We start from the raw sequence: 18,126 nt of genomic DNA, 5'->3' as shown, positions 1-18,126 counted from the left end.
CCATCTACTCCAATTCTATTCTGTGTATCTGTCCCTCTACATAAACACATCCACTTGCACAAGTGATTTCCTACACCCTACTGAGACAATAAACAAGCACAGCCTTTCAAATTCATGCTTGGAAATTATGCATGTCCCAAAGAGGGCAAGATTGCCTCCTTATTGGTTTATGCAGGGAAAATTATATTTCCCCTTCTTACCACATACTCTTCCATGTCTCTGTAATTGCTCACTGAGCCACCGTTGCCCATATTTGCAATGTCATTAGTAGCAGACAGCTTCTCAACTACTCAGTTTGCTTGACCATCTCAGATGAACACAACTGTGAAAGCAGCTTGATGAGCATCAATCTAACAATCATAAAGCAGATATAAAACCACATTTTTATGTCCATTGCAATGTTACTCTTAGTCATTGAGGGAAAATGAATAACTAAAATGTCACAATGCTCAGCTAATATGCCTGGATTATTTCATCAGCTGGGCCACTGTGCAATAAAATGCAAGGAAACCAGACTTTGCTGGAGTTTTTGTGGTTTGAGCAAACCTGGCTGTTCATTAGCAGAGCTCATGCACAGGGAACCCAAAGATGTAGGTTCCTGACCTTTTCCAACTTCTCATTTTTAAATAATTAGCATTCTTGGTGCATGCACATGCATGAGTACACTGCAAGACAGTGGAAAGGCTGCCCACTTGAAGCAGCAGAAAAACCCACAGCAAGTGACTGAATAAAGTTCTATCATAATTGATTCAGAGAAAAAATGGACTAACTGCTATTTGTTATCAACAAGGTTTCTTTTGGGTTTTTTGCTGCTTTGGTAAAATGTGGGAGGGTAAGGTGGGAACGGGTGGCAACATCCTCTGCTCCCTGCTAGATAGAAATCAGCATTTTCAATGCACTCAATTAGCAATGTTTTAGGTCTGTGTCAGAATCCTCATCAGAGCTAATTGATCTCAGGCACAGGCAAATCTCACCGTTCAACATCATTATGCAGAGGTAGGTGGTGAAAAGGAAAACAGATCTCTGATTAAAGAAAAGCATGAGGGGGAGGCACACCATTTATAAGCTGCACACAGCATTCCCTCTCAGAGAAATAACGGTGTTTAAAAACATTTTGAAGAGAGATGCCTCACAATCAAATTTCATAGGACTGCTCTGGAAGCCCCAAAACTGGAGATGTGGCAATGGACCAAGCTATGTGAAAAGGCACACATTTTTATCTTAGGAGAGAACATAGGAGAGAGAGGAAATTCAGTTAAGTTTCCTGACTAATTTCCCTGCTCCTCCTTCCACTCCCACTCACTAAGGGTGTTCTAGGGCAACAGAGGAAATTGTGATAGTACATACGGTAATGTTTTAGAAAACAAGAATACTTATCAAAGGAGCTAGCTGAACTGCAGTTTGAATGCACAACTCTGTACTCGTTGGTGGGAAGTTGTGAGGTCAGCACTTGTCAGAAGGAAGACATGTGCTCCTGTTCTCTTGGCACAAAAAGCATATGTTGCCAGCATGGGAAACAGCTTTCCTGGCCTGAAGCCCACGCTGGAGTCCCGCAGGATAAAAGGCTGGAAATGTCCCTTCTCTCCCACTCCTTTACACATGCAAAACCAGTCTCCAGATCTGGCTTTGTGCTAAGCTAAATTCTATGTTTATATTCATCCTAACACTTTGAAACTAATAAATGCAGAACCGCATTTTGACTGACTTTCATCTCAGTCCACAGAGCTGGTTCCAGCAAGCTGCAGCCCAGCACACTGGCATGGCTGGCTCCATGGACACTGACATTAATCAGTCCACAGAGCCTGCAAGTGCCCAGCTGCAGGCGCTGGCATATCATCACCATACAGATGATTATATTTTTAGCACCATCTAATTAAGCCCTATTTTCCTGGCCTTAGAGACAGCTACATGGCAGCTCCCCTGTTCCAGCTTCACCTCATTAATTAGAGACCTTTTCTTTCAAACAAGACAGGTGCTGTAGCCAGCACCACCACTATTTTGGGGCAAGTAATGTCACATATATAAGAACTTCACCCAGCTTCTTAACACTTTTCATGAAAACATGAACAAATTAATAGCTGCTAGATTTTGCCCTTATTACTCAACAGAGAATGTGTATAAAATAATAAAAAATGATGTGTTCATAATAATATGATGTTTGCCATTTACTTCTACTCATCATAGCTTGCTCACTGCTTTCTACTGCAATGCACTATATATTTTCAAATTCTTTTTACCTTCTGTATATACTAAAAGTATAAACTACTTACAAATGTAATTTCAACACACTAAAGCTTTAATTACCCTTTCTTTCTACCTTTTCAAAAATGCATTTTGCTCACATTGTACTTATACACAATATCTCAGCAGTAAAAACACAAGAAAAAAGTTTTAAAACCCAACACAGCTGTGACAACAGTGCCACACGAATTTGCTGCCTCACTGAACCACAGAAGCATCACCAGGTTTCTGCATCAGACCACAAGTGAGCAACAACTGTTACAACTTTATCTTGGTACAATACTGCTGCCTGCCTCAATTAAAGCATTAGTTTCTTTATTTAGATACCTCCTGTAGCCCCAACCAGCACAGCAGATGAGCACTTCTGACAGTTGCTACTCATATCCCAACACTTTTTCCCAGCTTCTGGGGAGGTGTATAGTGAATGGAACATGATTTTCATCCAGATATATATTCTATATATATTGATATATATAAAGAACAGTGAAAACAAGAAGCTTCTCCGAACATTCTTTTCTAGAACAGTGAAAAAAAGAAGCTTCCCAGAGAATTCACTTCGTCTGAGAAAGTATTGTAGCAGTAGTGCAAGTGGATTAGTCAATAACAGTGCAATGCTTAGAGAAATATACATTAAAATAATCCCATAGCAACGCTCAGAATTTAGCTCCTCCCCATGGCATGCAGTGACCTGGGTCACTGGTATGTGCACGTTTCAGGTCCCTTTTTTACTTACTCACAACTCGGGCACAAAGGTGAACTCCCAGCTGCGAACCGGTCCTGCCCCACAGACGGCTGCGCTGCGCCCTGAGGCCGCACAGCCGGGCCAGCCCTGCCCGCCGCCCGGCCACGGCCAGCCCCGGGGAAAGGCTCCATCACGGCCTGTTCGCAGCCGCACAGCTGCCAGGAGCCACCCCAGCCCGGGGCCCGGAGACACAGTGCCTGGGGAAAGGCTCACACCCGTTCACCAGCCACACGGCTGCCAGGAGCCAGCCCAGCCCCGGGGCCCGCACACAGTGCCCAGGCCCCGGGAAAAGGCTCACGCCCCGTTTGCAGCCACACGGCTGCCAGGAACCAGCGCAGCCCCGGGGCTCGGCGGGCACCAGCAGCCCCGAACGGCCTCACAGGCCCCAAGGCGCCTCACCTGGGCCGCCGACCCCACCCCGGGCCGTCCCGCTCTCCGTCCACAGAAAACAGCAGCACAGGGTCTGCCCCGGGAATAACATTTATTTCTTGAAGTAAGCCCTTGGGAGCCTTAAAAATGGCTTCGGCAAAGTCTTGGAGAGCAAGGAGGTAAAGCAACCCTCTCCACCTCCTCCTCCTCCCCAACTAAGGACAGCAGCCTTTTGTAATAACTCTGTAATCCACTCAGAGCATGGAAACTCAAAATACAAATCAGTTTGTGCAATACATCTTTATTTTAATTTTATTTTTTTAATCTTTGCAGTCATCTTGGAGTAATCATCATGTAAACAGTAGGATGGGATGGGATTACATTGAGTCGTATGCAAATAGTTCTAGAACACCTCAACGATTATGACAAGGCATTATAAATAACTTCTCTTAACAATATATATTTGCCATTTTCAGTACATTAAAGAGCTGCCACTTATCTAGGATTAAATAGGAACTAGTTTAAAGTGTAACCTCTGAGAAACATATCTCCAAATGTGGAAGTCTTTCTAAGGTTCCCTAGCTCCATAACGTCTATGTCACAGGTTAAACAGAGGGCTACTTGGGTCAAAGTGTTTTCTTTGTAACAGAGTTTTACTTGATCATTGCACAAAACCCTATTATTTTCATTCCACCTTGGTATTTAGCAGAACTTCAAATAAAGCTTCAGTTCCATTCTTCAAGTTTTTATTCACTTGTATGTAACTGGTTTTTATCATTAAGGGTAAGTCAGATCAGAGATGGACACAGTAAGCGTTCTACCTTAGCAACAGTTCAGAGTAGCTCTAGTTCATCGACTCCCCAATAAAGCATAGTCAAAATACTCTAACACCTTTGCTACTGTAGATCCCCTCCTCGCTCAGATAACTATATATATTTATTGTACCATATGTATGGTACTTCTAGAAAATGGAGATTATTTATATCAGCAGCCTCAGGCACATTCTTAAAACATTAATATCTGCAAGGCACCTCCCACTCCCTTGAGGATCAGTTTGTGGACTGGTTTTTTGACACACAACCAACAAAAGCTTGCTAATGCCAGATCAAATGATTTCAAAAAACCCCTAGAAGTTACTAAATACTTCAAAGACATACCTGAAACTTTTTTAAATAGTGGGAGATTAACTGCAAATAGCACATAATCAAGTCAAATAATTTTCTTATTACTAGTATGTGTAACGCATAAATATATGAAAAATAAAATTCACAGTAATTTTTTTAAACTAGAATTCAAGTTTGGCTAATATTTCTAAACTTTTATATGTATGTTAATTTCTAAATGTAACAGAACAGAGGCAGTATTATCAACCACAAGTACAGGTAAAATAGTTTCACTCAAAGTCTGTGAAAGAAGTAAGCTTGATAGAAAGTTCCTTTTGTAACCAATAAACACAGCCACCTGAGAGAGAGCATTTCCACAGGCTTTTCACTCTGGGGGAATCCAAATCAACTTCTAAGAGACATTGAGGAGCATTTTGAACGTTAACAGCAGCGGTGTAGCTGTGGGCTTTGCTTGTTCTGACTTTGTGAATTGCTAGATAATGAAGCAGAACTCAGTGTGTGGTGCATTAATTTTCCTTTGCATCTAAGCTGGCTTTTTTGCAATCTCACAATTCGGCTTGGGGTCAAGGGACAGACATCAGCTGACACTTAACTGAGCAAAACCAATCAGTTTCACTTCATCAGGAATCTCAGTGCCATCACAGCCAGAGGCCTGCAAGTACAAACAGAAATGTTTAGTATATCATGCTGCAAAGGAGCATTTGACAGCCAGGATATAAAGTTTCCCCATATTGCCCAGTCAGCAAAGAGCTTGATTGAAGGAAAGCTTTCAGACTGCTTCATGTGGCCTCAGTCAGCATGCAACCAATTGCAACCTTAATTTTAGCAAACTCTTGTAGTCAATATTAAAAATTATGGAAAAAAATACTGGAAAATGGACACTGAAATACCCAAAATCTTTAAAACAAACTTTCCAGACTGGAGCCAAATTTGCTTTTTCATGGGAGTAAACAGTTTTCCCTCATGAAGAGCATCTAATACATATGTATAGAATCCACTTTTTACCACTGTGCTGGTGGTACACAGCAAATGTCTCATGAGTCCAGCCACCAAGTTAGTTCACCAACCAGATGAATTTTTAAACAAGAAACTGAAACAGTCTTTAGTTATATAGTAAATACTAATATTTGCAAAAGGACAGCTCCCTCCTGACGGTACAATTCAGTAGTTAAAACTGCACAGTTTAGATTCTTCAGTAAAGCCTGTCTCAAAACAAATTGGCACAAGTAATCAGTTCATTTTTCATATATAACAGTAAGAATATAAAACCACTTTGCTGAGAACGAAACAATTACTTTAGGTCTGTTTTAGAAAAAATATGCTGGAGGCAGAGTATTTCTGTTCCGATTTTTAAACACCACAGTTGCTTCTGTAGGACAAAAGTAGCACTTTAAATAAAGGGGTTTATACTTTTTTATCTGTATGGTAGTTAAGTCAAAATATTAATAGAATTGGATTAAAAGTGCAATGCTAACTTACTTATGACAGATGCCTTCAGATTTTTTTGCATATCACAAAATATCTCCAACAGAACAATTGGTCCACCCTATCAAAAAGCTTTTGATCCTTTTTTGCATTAGTAGCAGTTGAACACTTTAATAGAACTGGTTTGTGAACATGTGCTGTAGGGTTAAGAGCTCTCAGATTGAGCATAGAAGGTGCACTGACACGAACCATTGAATTTTCATGACAAGAAATAAAAACTGTGTTGACACTTGTTGAAGTATTACATCAGGCTAGCCCTTCAAATTTACTTTGAGCAGACACAGAGAACAGTAGTTCTCTCTTCAGATAGTATTTCACATCTCTTATTCCACAGAAGCAGCAAATTAAAGGTCTGAGATCATCACTCCTGGTTACTATTCAGATATCTGAATGGTGCTTGGATTGGGATTTTACCAAATAAATGGAGTTTGAATTTTGCACTTAAAATTTAATGCTAAAATTTAAATGCTGCTACTACTACTAACATTGTTCTACTCTCTAGCTAGCTATCAATCTCCTCAAAGTCATGCTAAGTAACATATCTAATGAATATAGATATTCAAATGCCTTAAATTCATTATAAACTTCAAAATCCCCATCAGCCTAAAAATAGACTTCTACTCCCTTGCCTTCCTTATCAATAAGTATTATCTTATGTCTATTTAATGCACATGGAATCTATTAACTTGTATTTTGTGCTTAGCATAAATACAAATATGATATTGCAAAATAAAAGTGCTTGGTAGAGACTGAACACACTCTTTCATTATTGGGTTTCTTTCCACCCTTTTTCATAACTAAAGTCTTTGCACAAAATGCAAATTATGCTGTGCAATGATTTTGTCTTTCCTTGAGTGTTTCCAAGATTATTTGTGTATTAAAGCAGCCTCCTTCCCAAAGTGTGGACAGCTGGATCATACAGGGAAGTTTTCATTCTGTGTTAGCAAAGACAGCTAGGGGATAGTTAATACTATATATGTTCTGCAGAATTACATCATTGCAAGAGCAAAGATACATTGTTTATAAAATATGCAGGAGAGGGAATCCAACCCCTGCCATCCAGGCACCTCACCTTAAAAATTTTCCTTACTATTTCAGTAATAATTAAATACAAAAATAGTTAAGACATAAACTCTTCCTTTTTCACCCCAAAGATGGACAGCTTGCTGTATGAATAGAAATATTATTTACCAATAAAATACCAGTAACAGCAACTTGTAAACAGAGAGATAATAACTAGACTGCTTGTCCAGAAATACTAGCAACTAATCCTAGACTAAGAAGTATTTTTCAATTGAATTTTCTGAATGGATATAGGATTAGCTACATTTAGACCTTTAAACCCCTTTAAATATTGACCAACAAAATTTGTTTTAATCAAGTAGCATATAAGTGCTCAAATTCAGTGAGGTCTTGCTATGAGGTAACAAAGACCCAGTAATGCATACAAAGATATGAGAGTTCTCATAGGCAACAATTCACTTAGCAACTTCACCATACAACACAGAAATAAGCAGAAATAGAAGATAGGTTGAATTAATCCAAGGAGAAAAATAAATTAGGATACTTCTTGTTATGGTCTTTCTCTGTGAAAAGAGGAACTAGTGCAGGAAACTTAGGTCAAGAGTATGAGGAAGAAACTAAGGTTAAAAATTAACCTCCAGAATTCCTACCCATCCAGTGGAACTTACCTACTGAATAGGAACAAAGACATTGATTTTGGATTGTCTACTAATGCTGAGTATGGTATATCAGCATTCACTCACTGGAATCTGAAATTTTATGTGACATAAACCTCAGCAATAAATCCAACTGAATCATCAAAAAAATAGAAAAAATATCCCAACCTAATTTTTCAAGTGGATTTGTTTTCAACATACATAACCTGGATACTATGGGATATTACATTTTGGAATCACAAGCCTCTATTTTAAGTGTGGGAATGAGAAACCCTGGCTTCTCAGAGCCTCTGGAGTATCTGTTACCTGAATGCTCTTGGTGAGATGCCATTTACTACACAATAAAGCCAAGTCAGATGTTTAGACAGCAGGAGCATAGATCAGCTGCAAAAATTAAAGCAGTAGCTTTTAAGCTGTATTTATAGCAAAGGCCAGAGAAAGAAATTAATTTAAATTACATGTCTTTATTCCCCTAGCCCAACCCCTTCTCACAAGGAATGCGGAAGTTCAGGGGATTTCACTGGATTGAAGAGGAAAAGTGAGCTCAAATGAGTCAGCTAAAACTCCTCAGATCTGTATAAAGAATGACATGGGAAGAAGAGTCTTGAATTAATACATCATCATCAATTAGGTCTAAAAATGGCTCTCTACAGCAGCTGCTTTTATAAACAAAGCTGTGATTCTGGAGACCTGCTTATCTAACAGACATCCAGTGTAGTCTCTCATGCGACTGAGTCACTCCCAGTAAAAGGTGCTGAAAGCTAATTGGCATTTACATAACTAATAAGTCAGTAGCTTTAGGTATAAACATTTTTTAACTTAATTTTAACAATAAATAAAAACAAACACAGCACATCAATTCTGGCTCAAGTTTTTGCAATTTAAATTTATTAATATTAAATTAAATCTATCATGCTACAATCAATATTGACCAAAATTAAGGACTCATGGTCCAGTGTACAAAATGCAGCACAGAAAGGAGTCCCAAGCCCCAACCCAGGGTCTGATGACATACATACAGAAGATAGAGGTAGAAAAGTAGAAACAATAATAAAATACAGTGGGAGAAGGACCACCATGCAGGTGTGGATGGTCAACTGGAAGAAGGTTGACAAGAACTAAGGAGAAGTAAGCAGTGGAGAAAGTGACCTGTATGCAAAAAAAATGGGGGCAGGTGTTTGAAAAAATGGGATTGGAGCAATATGTCCATCAGCAGAGGACACTTCAGCCAGGGTAGAGCTAAGGAGGTGGGGGTGAAGGAGTGCAAACCTAGCTATTGCAGTTTTCTCTGCTTTACTTGTTTCTGCAATTCTTCCCAGGGGTTTTCTTACCACAGCTCTCACCTACACCTCAGGCTGCCTCAGAACTCATGTGACTGAACCTCTTTCCCATGCAGTTATGGCACTGTCCTATCAAAACAGGGTTTCAGCTTTTTCTCTAATACATGAAAATTTCAGTCACTTTCTACGTCAACACAGCTGTTCAACAAAGTATCCATAACTGAGATAGAACCCAGATTCTTATGTGAATATTTTGAAAATTTGTTTGTTTCTTCCATTGATGCTTTTACTTACCAGCTTAAAAGTCAATGTTTTCAAGGCCTTTGGATCATCTACTATCTTCTGTAAGTTAGCAGCAACTGTAAAAAGACAAAAATATGATTTACAGAAAATTGCATTCAACTTCACATCAAGGCTTTTGTTGAATCTTCTACTTAATTCTACACATATACATGTCTCTAAATTACCACTTGAATCATTTAATCCCTCTCTAGCTGCTGTTTCAGAGGGCAATTGGGCTGCCATAAATCCTACTTCCTTTCCTTCAGAGTCACTGTGACTATGTGAACTGATTCAGTTGCATGTTTCTGCATGATTCATATTGCATGTCTTTAGGAAGGGCAGCCTTTCATTTCATGTTGCCCTGCTGTGGCACAGCCCAGTGCTGCTGGGCTATTCCCCCAGGAGCAAAGCTTCCAGCTGCCCTCAGGCACTTACTGCCAAAGGTATTATTAGTGCTTTTGCAAACAGCAGCCCATGATCAGCAAGTGTTTTAGTGAATTGGCATACAGTTGGCTAAGGGGCATCAGGGATGTATTGAGTCTTTAAAAACCCTAACCCCCACTCCTGATTGATTCTTTATTGGGGAAGACATTAAAAATTTCCAAGTAAAAATAGAAAAACTGGATTTTTAATATATGTAAATAGTTAATGTTAATTACTTTGTTGTTGTTACTTAAACACTGTATCAGAAATGAGTGGTGTTTTAGATGGCTATCATTCCTCAAGAAAGCAGAAGCAGTGCTCAGTAAAAGGCTATGGGACAGTTTTATTTATTCACTTGTTTTTACTTTTAATATGAACTCAAGTCAGAGACTTCTACATATTAAATATGCTATATTTATGTTTTTCTGATGGACCATAGCTAGAGTGGGACATGTGTAGTCAAATAGAAGATTAGGAGGATTTAAGGGCAAAATGTCACATATTTTCAGGCTATGCTTGAAAATGAGAAAAGCAGACCTAAAAAGAGTCCATAGTATTAGGATACAAGTTTACATTATGAATAGTCACACCTGCAGTTTCCTTCAGAGAGATCTTTTCAATTTTAATCATACATATTCAGCATTTTCAAGTAGAACTAGCATTTCACCTTTGACTTTGGTACTGTGTTTTACATTTTCTGGCCTTTACAGAAAGGCAATAGAAATCACTTAACCAAAATAATGTCATTAATCACAGTCAATCAAGCCACCATGAATGCAAATCCTCCCAAAAGCCTACTCTTTCTGCAATATGTGAAAGGATATGTAATTATCATCAACTAAGAGCCAAGTATTTGCACATACTTATCTAGCAAAACCATACCACCCTGCTGGTATCTTTTTCATTTTTCTAACTCCTTGTTTTTGTTTTGCTAGGTCTTGCCCTTATTTAGACCACAAGGACAAAAATTAGAGGCAACTGTCTGAATTTGGATATTAAAGTCAGTATTTCAGGAAACTGTAAAATATGGTTCATTACCTTTAGGGATGAGACAATCATTACTATTTTCACCTTAATGCAAGCCCAACCTTCTAAGACCTCAGTATGTACATAGCTTTGGATGTGTCCCTCTGCACCTAAACTGTTTAAAAATCTGGGTTCAAGTGGTAACCTAAGGGGTCACCTAAGAAAAACATAACCCATAGACTGCAGGTGTCCATGGCATCCCCAGTTTGGTAAATTCCAGTGGAAACAGAGCCTCTAGCACAGGCAGTAGAAGCCATCCAAGCAGGTGAAAGTCCTTCCTGAATACCTGCAGACCCTTCCAGTTATTTCTCCAGAAGGTCTGGGGATCCCATACAGTGAAGACATCCTCAGAATTATAAATACAACAAGATACTCTACAGCTGAATACTCATCCAACTTTAAATGCAATTAAAGATATAATTTGCAGTAAATATAACTGACTTACCACTCCTGTAAATATATTTCTGAAAATTTAGGACTATTCCTGAACCTACACAGTTTGGACCGCTAAGTATGCAAATTTCCCGCAAAGACACTAAAAAAAATTCATGCCAGGCATACACTCGTGACAGAAAAGAATGCTTTTACTTACAAGCAGTTGCTGTTACTGTTCAACCCTATACAGAATTAATTGTCACTTCAGGCAAGTATAAAAACTTCATTATTTTTAAGTGGAACTATTAGGCTTTATAGATTAAAATCTCCTCCAGCTACTGGATTTAGGCTCTTCTCATTCAGGAAAATTATTTACAAGGCCAAGACTCACTAACCCTCCTAGTACAGTTCACATGCAAAGTTCTAATTTGGCTTAAATACATCAAATGATAGTAAAGTTTCTAAAGGCTCAGCTTCTAAATGAACTCAATCACATCGGCAAACCATAGTGAGGAAAATAACCATCCCATTCTCACCACCTCTCCCCACCCCACAGTCCCAACAATTCTTGTGCTGCAAGTTGGTGAACAAAATCAATTTAATACAGTAATACTCTCCCTGAAGTGAAAAGGAGTTTCATACTAGGACTTTCTAGAGAGGCAGGAATTGTTTTCTCCACTGGTACTTAGATTATTTGGAAAAGTGAAGAGCATTGTAAAACACATGTCTCTCTCCACCTTATCTCTAAGTTAAGTATACTGCAGTTCCTATTGACAAAGCCATTTTTCTTTGAAATAATCTGAAGTCATGCCTTGGAGGCTGTACTTGCAAAATTCATAGATTAGCTCCTGCAAGCAGCACTTATTGATAATTAAACTCCTGTTGGGAATTCACTGTTTCTACAAGACCTGGATATCCTATACTCTTATTTTGCAGTGTTTTCTCAATATGTTATGGCCATGCACAGAAGAAGAAACATGAACAAGAAAAAATTAAGTGGTGATGGAAAAACTCTTTGCCAGCAGTAACCTCAGGTAAATAGAGCATACTTCGAATCACGCCTTGGAGCAAAAGCTCTCTTTAGACATTAGCAGCAGTTAGGACAAGAGGCTTTTTGTTGTTTACAAGAATAAATGAGGTCCTGTTCACTTTCTTCAGAAGGCTTCTGAAGGACATGTAATCAACCTACAGACCACAAATCATTCCAGGTTCTTTTGCAGGTTTTGCTCAGTGACAAATGGTTGTGCCACTCTGACAAAATAAGAGTCTGCACTTGCAGAACATGCAATAGGAGAAAAGGTCAAACCCAGCATATAAATATACAGAACACAGGGTGTTAATTGCAGATGGAATAAATTTAAAAACCCCATATAACTACAGGATTTTGCATGTATAGAATACAAATTACTTACTCTTTGCTATATTACAATTTTGGCCAACAACATAAATTACAATTTTTAAATGAGTGATTTATATGAGGTAACAGAATAAAAAAAGGCCCCCTTCAAGATCTTACAAATACAAGATAATAACCAAACTGGGCAGTCTCAAACAGCTGTTTTTCTCCTGTGATGTGACAAAGTGCTCACTCTCTGGTTACTTAAAATTCTTAACACGGCATGAAACTTAACCCTAATGGCTTCTGAAGAGGGGAAACTTCTGGAAAAGTTAAAATTAATGAGACAGTAAATAAAGCTATATGAAGTACAGTTAAACTATTTCCAGTACAATGCCCACCCAGCCAACTAAGCCAGAGCCATCTGGCATAAACACAGACACAAGCAGAATCTAAAGCTTGAGATGATATTTCTGGGGTGCTCTCAAAAGAATAATGATTCATCTGCTTTCCCATTTTGCAAAGAATGGATGGGTAACCTCGGAAATAGCTCGTGAACTCATGCTTAGGTTCAACAGTTTGCAAAGCTAGTGCATATTGTAATCCTGAAATACAGATATGAGGAAAGGGAAGTATTATTCAGGCACAAAATTACTGTCACCAAAAAAAGAGAAAAATTATAACCTTGGAGAAAATGAAAAATATTTTTAATAAGTTAAAGTGAAATATTTTTGTAGTCTAAAACTCAGTCTATAAAAAATAGCTACCTTCAACTGCTCCCTACTTCATCAGCAGTACGGCTGTTAGAGGAGACAAGCTCAAACCTCCACAGATTTATTGGCTTTCCTGCTGATTGTTTCAAATATTACCTCTTCCCCAACAGTAGGCAGTTATTTTACCATTTTCATCTGATAATGGAGCTCACCATAATTAACTGCCTTGGGAGTCTGCTGGTTTGAGGATTAATGCTGTGTTCTCCTGTATAGGTCTTAGGACACAGGGTGCTGGAGTAGCAGGGAATATTTTTAAGTGGAATTATCACTCCTAAAACTCAGCTGCTGGTAGCCCTTTTCCTCCAAAGGGCTGAATTTATTATGCACGCTCTTGAAGCCATTTCCCATATTGCAAGATGTTCATTGCAATCTATGCACTCATATTTCATACTACAGTGGTTTTCATGCATTTGCAAGTTCAGAAAAAAAGCCAAAACTAAGTTTTAAAACCTAGATAGTACGGTATTATAGTATATTATACAAACAATGAAAACAAACAGTGTTTTGAGCTTTTGGTAACAATTCCTCCAGATCTCTATCTTGTTACTATCTGCCAGCTCACCAACTGTCTGCCTTGAAAGATTAAAGGGCTCTTCAAAGAGAGATCAAAAAGGTCACTTAAGTGTAATGTGATTCCATTAGTTCAACCATTCAGGATGCTGTGAAAAAATCCCTTCAGTTGCTCAGTAGCAAGGGAAATGTTAAAGCATTTGAAGATCTGCGGCAGCTAACCAGCAAGTGTTTATTGCTAAAGGACTGCAAGGACCTAGACATGATTCTTGTAAGTAAGAAATAAAAGAAAACAGAAAGATCAACAGCAAACTTGGCTTCTCTTCTGAGAAAGCTATTGGACACTGATATGGCAGAAGCATTAAAAACATTTAGAAATGTATTATTTATGAAGAGTGTGTCATTAGGAATTTATCAAAGAGAGATTAAAGCTCACAAATTTGTCTGAATTCTCAAAGTGTGTTGCTGAATCAGTAGATATAGATAAAAGACAGTGGAAATGATCCCCATTTCAACTTTTGATACTACGATAATTTCTTACAGCTCGATTTGCAGCCTCACCACCAGAAAACACAGCTCAAAGAGGGCAGGTACAGGACAAGAGAAGGCCAAAGCACTTCTGCTTTGAAAGGAACACCGAGACTGAAAATGGTCTCCTACAGCATCCCAGTGAACAGGGATCCTAGTGAACAATTTCTACCTGCACTTTTCACAATTTAAAACAATAATTAACTCCACTTGAGATCTGTGGTTCATATGAGTTCTGAGCCCCAATACTGTATTAATTGCTTACTCCATACAGACATCCTAGGTTTAGGCTGGCTCATGTAATTTTAGACATTAAGGATAGTAAACAGCATAGACATTAGGGATAGTAAACAGCCTTTGGCACCAGGCTATCTTGTTCCAAAGGAAAAAAAAAGGAAAAAAAAATAAAATAGAGACTTGGTTGGGACCAAAGCTTTAACAACTAGCCAATTAGCCTAGGTTATTCAAATGAATGGCAGAGACATCGGGGGGATATTCCTGATTGACTTCTACCCACAAATAAAGACTTTCAATATTTACCCTTGCTCAAACTGAAAAAATATATCTCAACACATGTACAAAATAATAGCAGACCTCAAATGTCTTCATAGTAAGTGAATTAAGATCAATTAACATGGAGTGTTGATATTCACGGGTCACAGGCAAAATATAGAAAACTGATGTTTGGTCAAGTAATACACAAGTTGTAATTTTTCTTTAGGTAACTGATGGAAAAATTGACATCAACAGAAGCAGTATATTGTATAAAACAGGAGTACTGCATCCAAATAGAAAGTGACATAAGTCAGTGCTAGAAATCTACCTATATCAATTCCAATAACATTCTTAAGCTCCTGAATTCTCAATTACTTAGTATGGCTATCTGATTCCAAAGAAACATTTTATATCATAGTCTGTGAGAAGAGGAAAAAAAAAGAAAAATAGCACAACTGTGACAATTGGTTTTATTGATAGTTTAAAATATTAATTGTAGAACTGGAAAATTGTAGCTTTTCCCAGAAACTTATAAAAAAATGAGAGTTGATATTTCAAATTGATTTTTCTTCCCCCAGAGGATGTGAAAAATGCTTAGGATAACCACTGCAAATTTAAAACAAACTAAAAGGATAAGTAAACAAAGTAAAAGGATATTCTACTTTCCTTTCTAAAAGGATAAATGGAATATATTTGGGTAATTAAATACTTATGTATTTCAGACCTTGATTCTTCATGTGCCTAATGGAGTAGATTATTTAGGAAGGTGAGGGCTGAGTATATACATATTTCATCACTTCCCCTTCATTTTGAGGATCCTGAGCATTCTAGACCTCAGTCTATTCTCAAATGAACATTTATAATAAAAATTTACACCTGCTGCCCAGCACTGCTATTAGGGCTATTTAACAAGCCTGAGATATTACAGTTAATTGTTCTCTTAAATTCGCTATACAAAAGAATGAGAGTACTAGGTTGAAAAATAATTTCCCTATGACTGAATGTAGAAATCAAGTGCTAGTTTTCAGATGCAGGTTTTGGCAACAGTTTGGTAACCATCAAGATAGTGAAGACAGCTCTAACAAGTATCTTCATCACACTGGATTAGATCTGAAATATAGGTCTATGCAGAAATAAGGCAGGTCATATTCTGCTATGCATATTATTACTTTGCAATCTCCTTTCCCTATCAGGTCTTCACAAGTCCTCCTGTCCCAAGTTCAGCTATGAATTATAGATAATGTTCTGACAAAACCATTAAGAAGATGAAATAGCAGCCAGGCTACTTCAATACCTTGTATCTGAAACTTGAAACAAGAAGAATATATTTAGAAAAGACTCCCTGATGTGCTGGAGTTAGGTTCTGAAATAGAATACATCTAGTTTGAAGAACCTCAATAAATCCTTATTTTGACATACTAGCCCCTGGCAGAGAAGTGAATGCCAAGGAAATAAAGAATAGCAAGTAAATTACTATTGAAAACAGGAACATTACATACATTGCTGCTTTTGCAATTTCTGATTCAAATTCACAATTGTTTTTGTTTTGTTTTCTTCTTAACTAGAAAGCAAAGTCATTGAAACTTTGATTCAAATGTATGAGGAGCAGAGAGTTTATCACTTATTGTATCAGGCAAAACTCAAACTAATCCCACTAATAACCACATGGATTAATTCCTCATTTGCACATTTAAGCAGGAAACAGCAGACTGCAGGTTGAAAAAAAGGAACACTTTCTTTGAAAGCAGTTGTCAATTCTACCTTCTTTTTTCTTTAAAATAACTAATGATTATTAGTTACTTTATCATGGCTGTAAGACAGGCACATTCACGATGACACATGAACACACATATGTATGTGTGAAGAATAATTTGCACACTTGGAGAATGTCTATATCACATATTTATAGTTCTGCTATAAACCACAGCAACAGTGATTATTCACCTAACACAAGGTTTTTTGCACCTTGAACCTTTACATTTTTACCACACTGCAATTTCATCACAGTGGAACTTCTGTGAAACCTGCCAGCTTCACACAATACATTTCCTCCAGTGCACCTTCTATATCCAACACAGAAGGTCTAAAATAACTTAGGTGCAATTAGACACAAAAATTCATTAGCTGCAGGTGCACCTCAAGCTTCCAGAACTCCTGGCAGTCTCATCATTATGAGTCACCCTTCAGTGCATTAGCTCTAAATGAGCCAGATGTGTTGAAATATTTAAGTCCTTGTTAAAGCCCCCAGGGATTTCAGAGATATTCTTCCACTTGTAATGTATTTGCATATCTTGCTAAAGAGATACTGAGTTATGTACACATTTTGAAGGCACATAGGTTTTTACAAAATGCCTGAAAATACAGTCAAGTTTTCATTAAATCTATATGTTTTCTTTCTGGATAATATATTAAAGTCAACACAAAGTATTTAGTCCCTCTAATTTAGTTGAAATTAATTTGTAAGAATCTATAAAGGCATTGTCTCATTAGAAAGTTTATGGGTAAAGCGAGCTTTGGAATAAATAAAACTGTGATACATTTAATTTAAAATTCAGTTATTTAACTCAGTTTGAACCACAAGTAAAACAAACAAAACTTCTAAAAAATTTCCTAAATACTCAAAAATTGGTGCACTTCAAAATATTACTGATATTAAATGACAAACCTAAGGTGCCTTCAAATGGTAGTGCTGTTCCAGTTAGCCACCCATACTGCTCTTTGAGACAAAAATGTATACTGTATATCTTCCACTTGTGCAACTCTATCCCAGTTCCTAACTGCAGTAAGATGAGATGGAATTTGTTAAACAAAAATCATTCCATTTCAAAGATGATGACTCTAAAAATACAAAGTAAAATGAGGTATATGCAAATCCAGAGCAAAACTTCAGAGAGCAAAATGATATTTATTGTGTAAGTCCATGGCTTTTCTAGAACGTGGATTATCAGTGCCACCATAAGCTAACTGCACCAACAAACTGGGCTGGTGCTTTTTCATCATTCTATTTTAGTATGACAGTACCTTCAGCATCAGCAGACATTACACTGTAAGACAGTCAGCTGTTTCAATTTCAAATGCTTTATTACTATGAGTAATTGGTAACTATATATTATTGCTACACTGTGTTACATATGTTACTTACTGTTTAGCAGTCCTTTGAAATAATGCTATTCTGGATTTGGTCAGATACATGTTCTGTACACTCATGGTCATTACTGTATCCACAGCCATGCTGGGCTTGCTTTATAAATCTAGATGCTAATTTAAGTTCTGTTTACTTACAAAGTAATTGTATCAAACTATTATGGCATCTATTGTATTTGTGCACCTAAGAAAATATTCAAGATATTGATGAAAAAGTTATGTATATACTGCAATTTAGTAATTGTAAATACACCTTCAGGTTCTGAAATTTAAACAAGGACTCCAGCAAATTAACTGTAGTCTAAGACTTCATC

The 18,126-nt window shown here is 37.6% G+C and overlaps 1 protein-coding gene across 5 annotated transcripts in view; it reads right to left on the bottom strand.

Moving 5' to 3' along the window:
- Positions 1 to 3,633: 3,633 nt before the first annotated feature.
- Positions 3,634 to 18,126, bottom strand: part of STK39 (serine/threonine kinase 39) — an 80,665-nt gene continuing 66,172 nt past the window's right edge. For all 5 annotated transcript variants that reach the window (XM_064717891.1, XM_064717894.1, XM_064717893.1 and 2 more), the window contains 2 exons: positions 9,215 to 9,279; positions 3,634 to 5,128 (listed from right to left, as the gene is read on the bottom strand). In XM_064717891.1, the coding sequence (XP_064573961.1) occupies positions 5,054 to 5,128; positions 9,215 to 9,279 (140 nt within the window). In that variant the 3' untranslated portion in view covers positions 3,634 to 5,053. The remainder of the gene's footprint in view (positions 5,129 to 9,214; positions 9,280 to 18,126) is intronic.

Source organism: Zonotrichia leucophrys, chromosome 7 (genome assembly GCF_028769735.1).
Source record: "Zonotrichia leucophrys gambelii isolate GWCS_2022_RI chromosome 7, RI_Zleu_2.0, whole genome shotgun sequence".
Lineage (NCBI taxonomy): Eukaryota > Metazoa > Chordata > Aves > Passeriformes > Passerellidae > Zonotrichia > Zonotrichia leucophrys.
The sequence above is the reverse complement of the archived record's forward strand: the minus strand, read 5'-3'. Positions and strand labels throughout refer to the sequence as shown.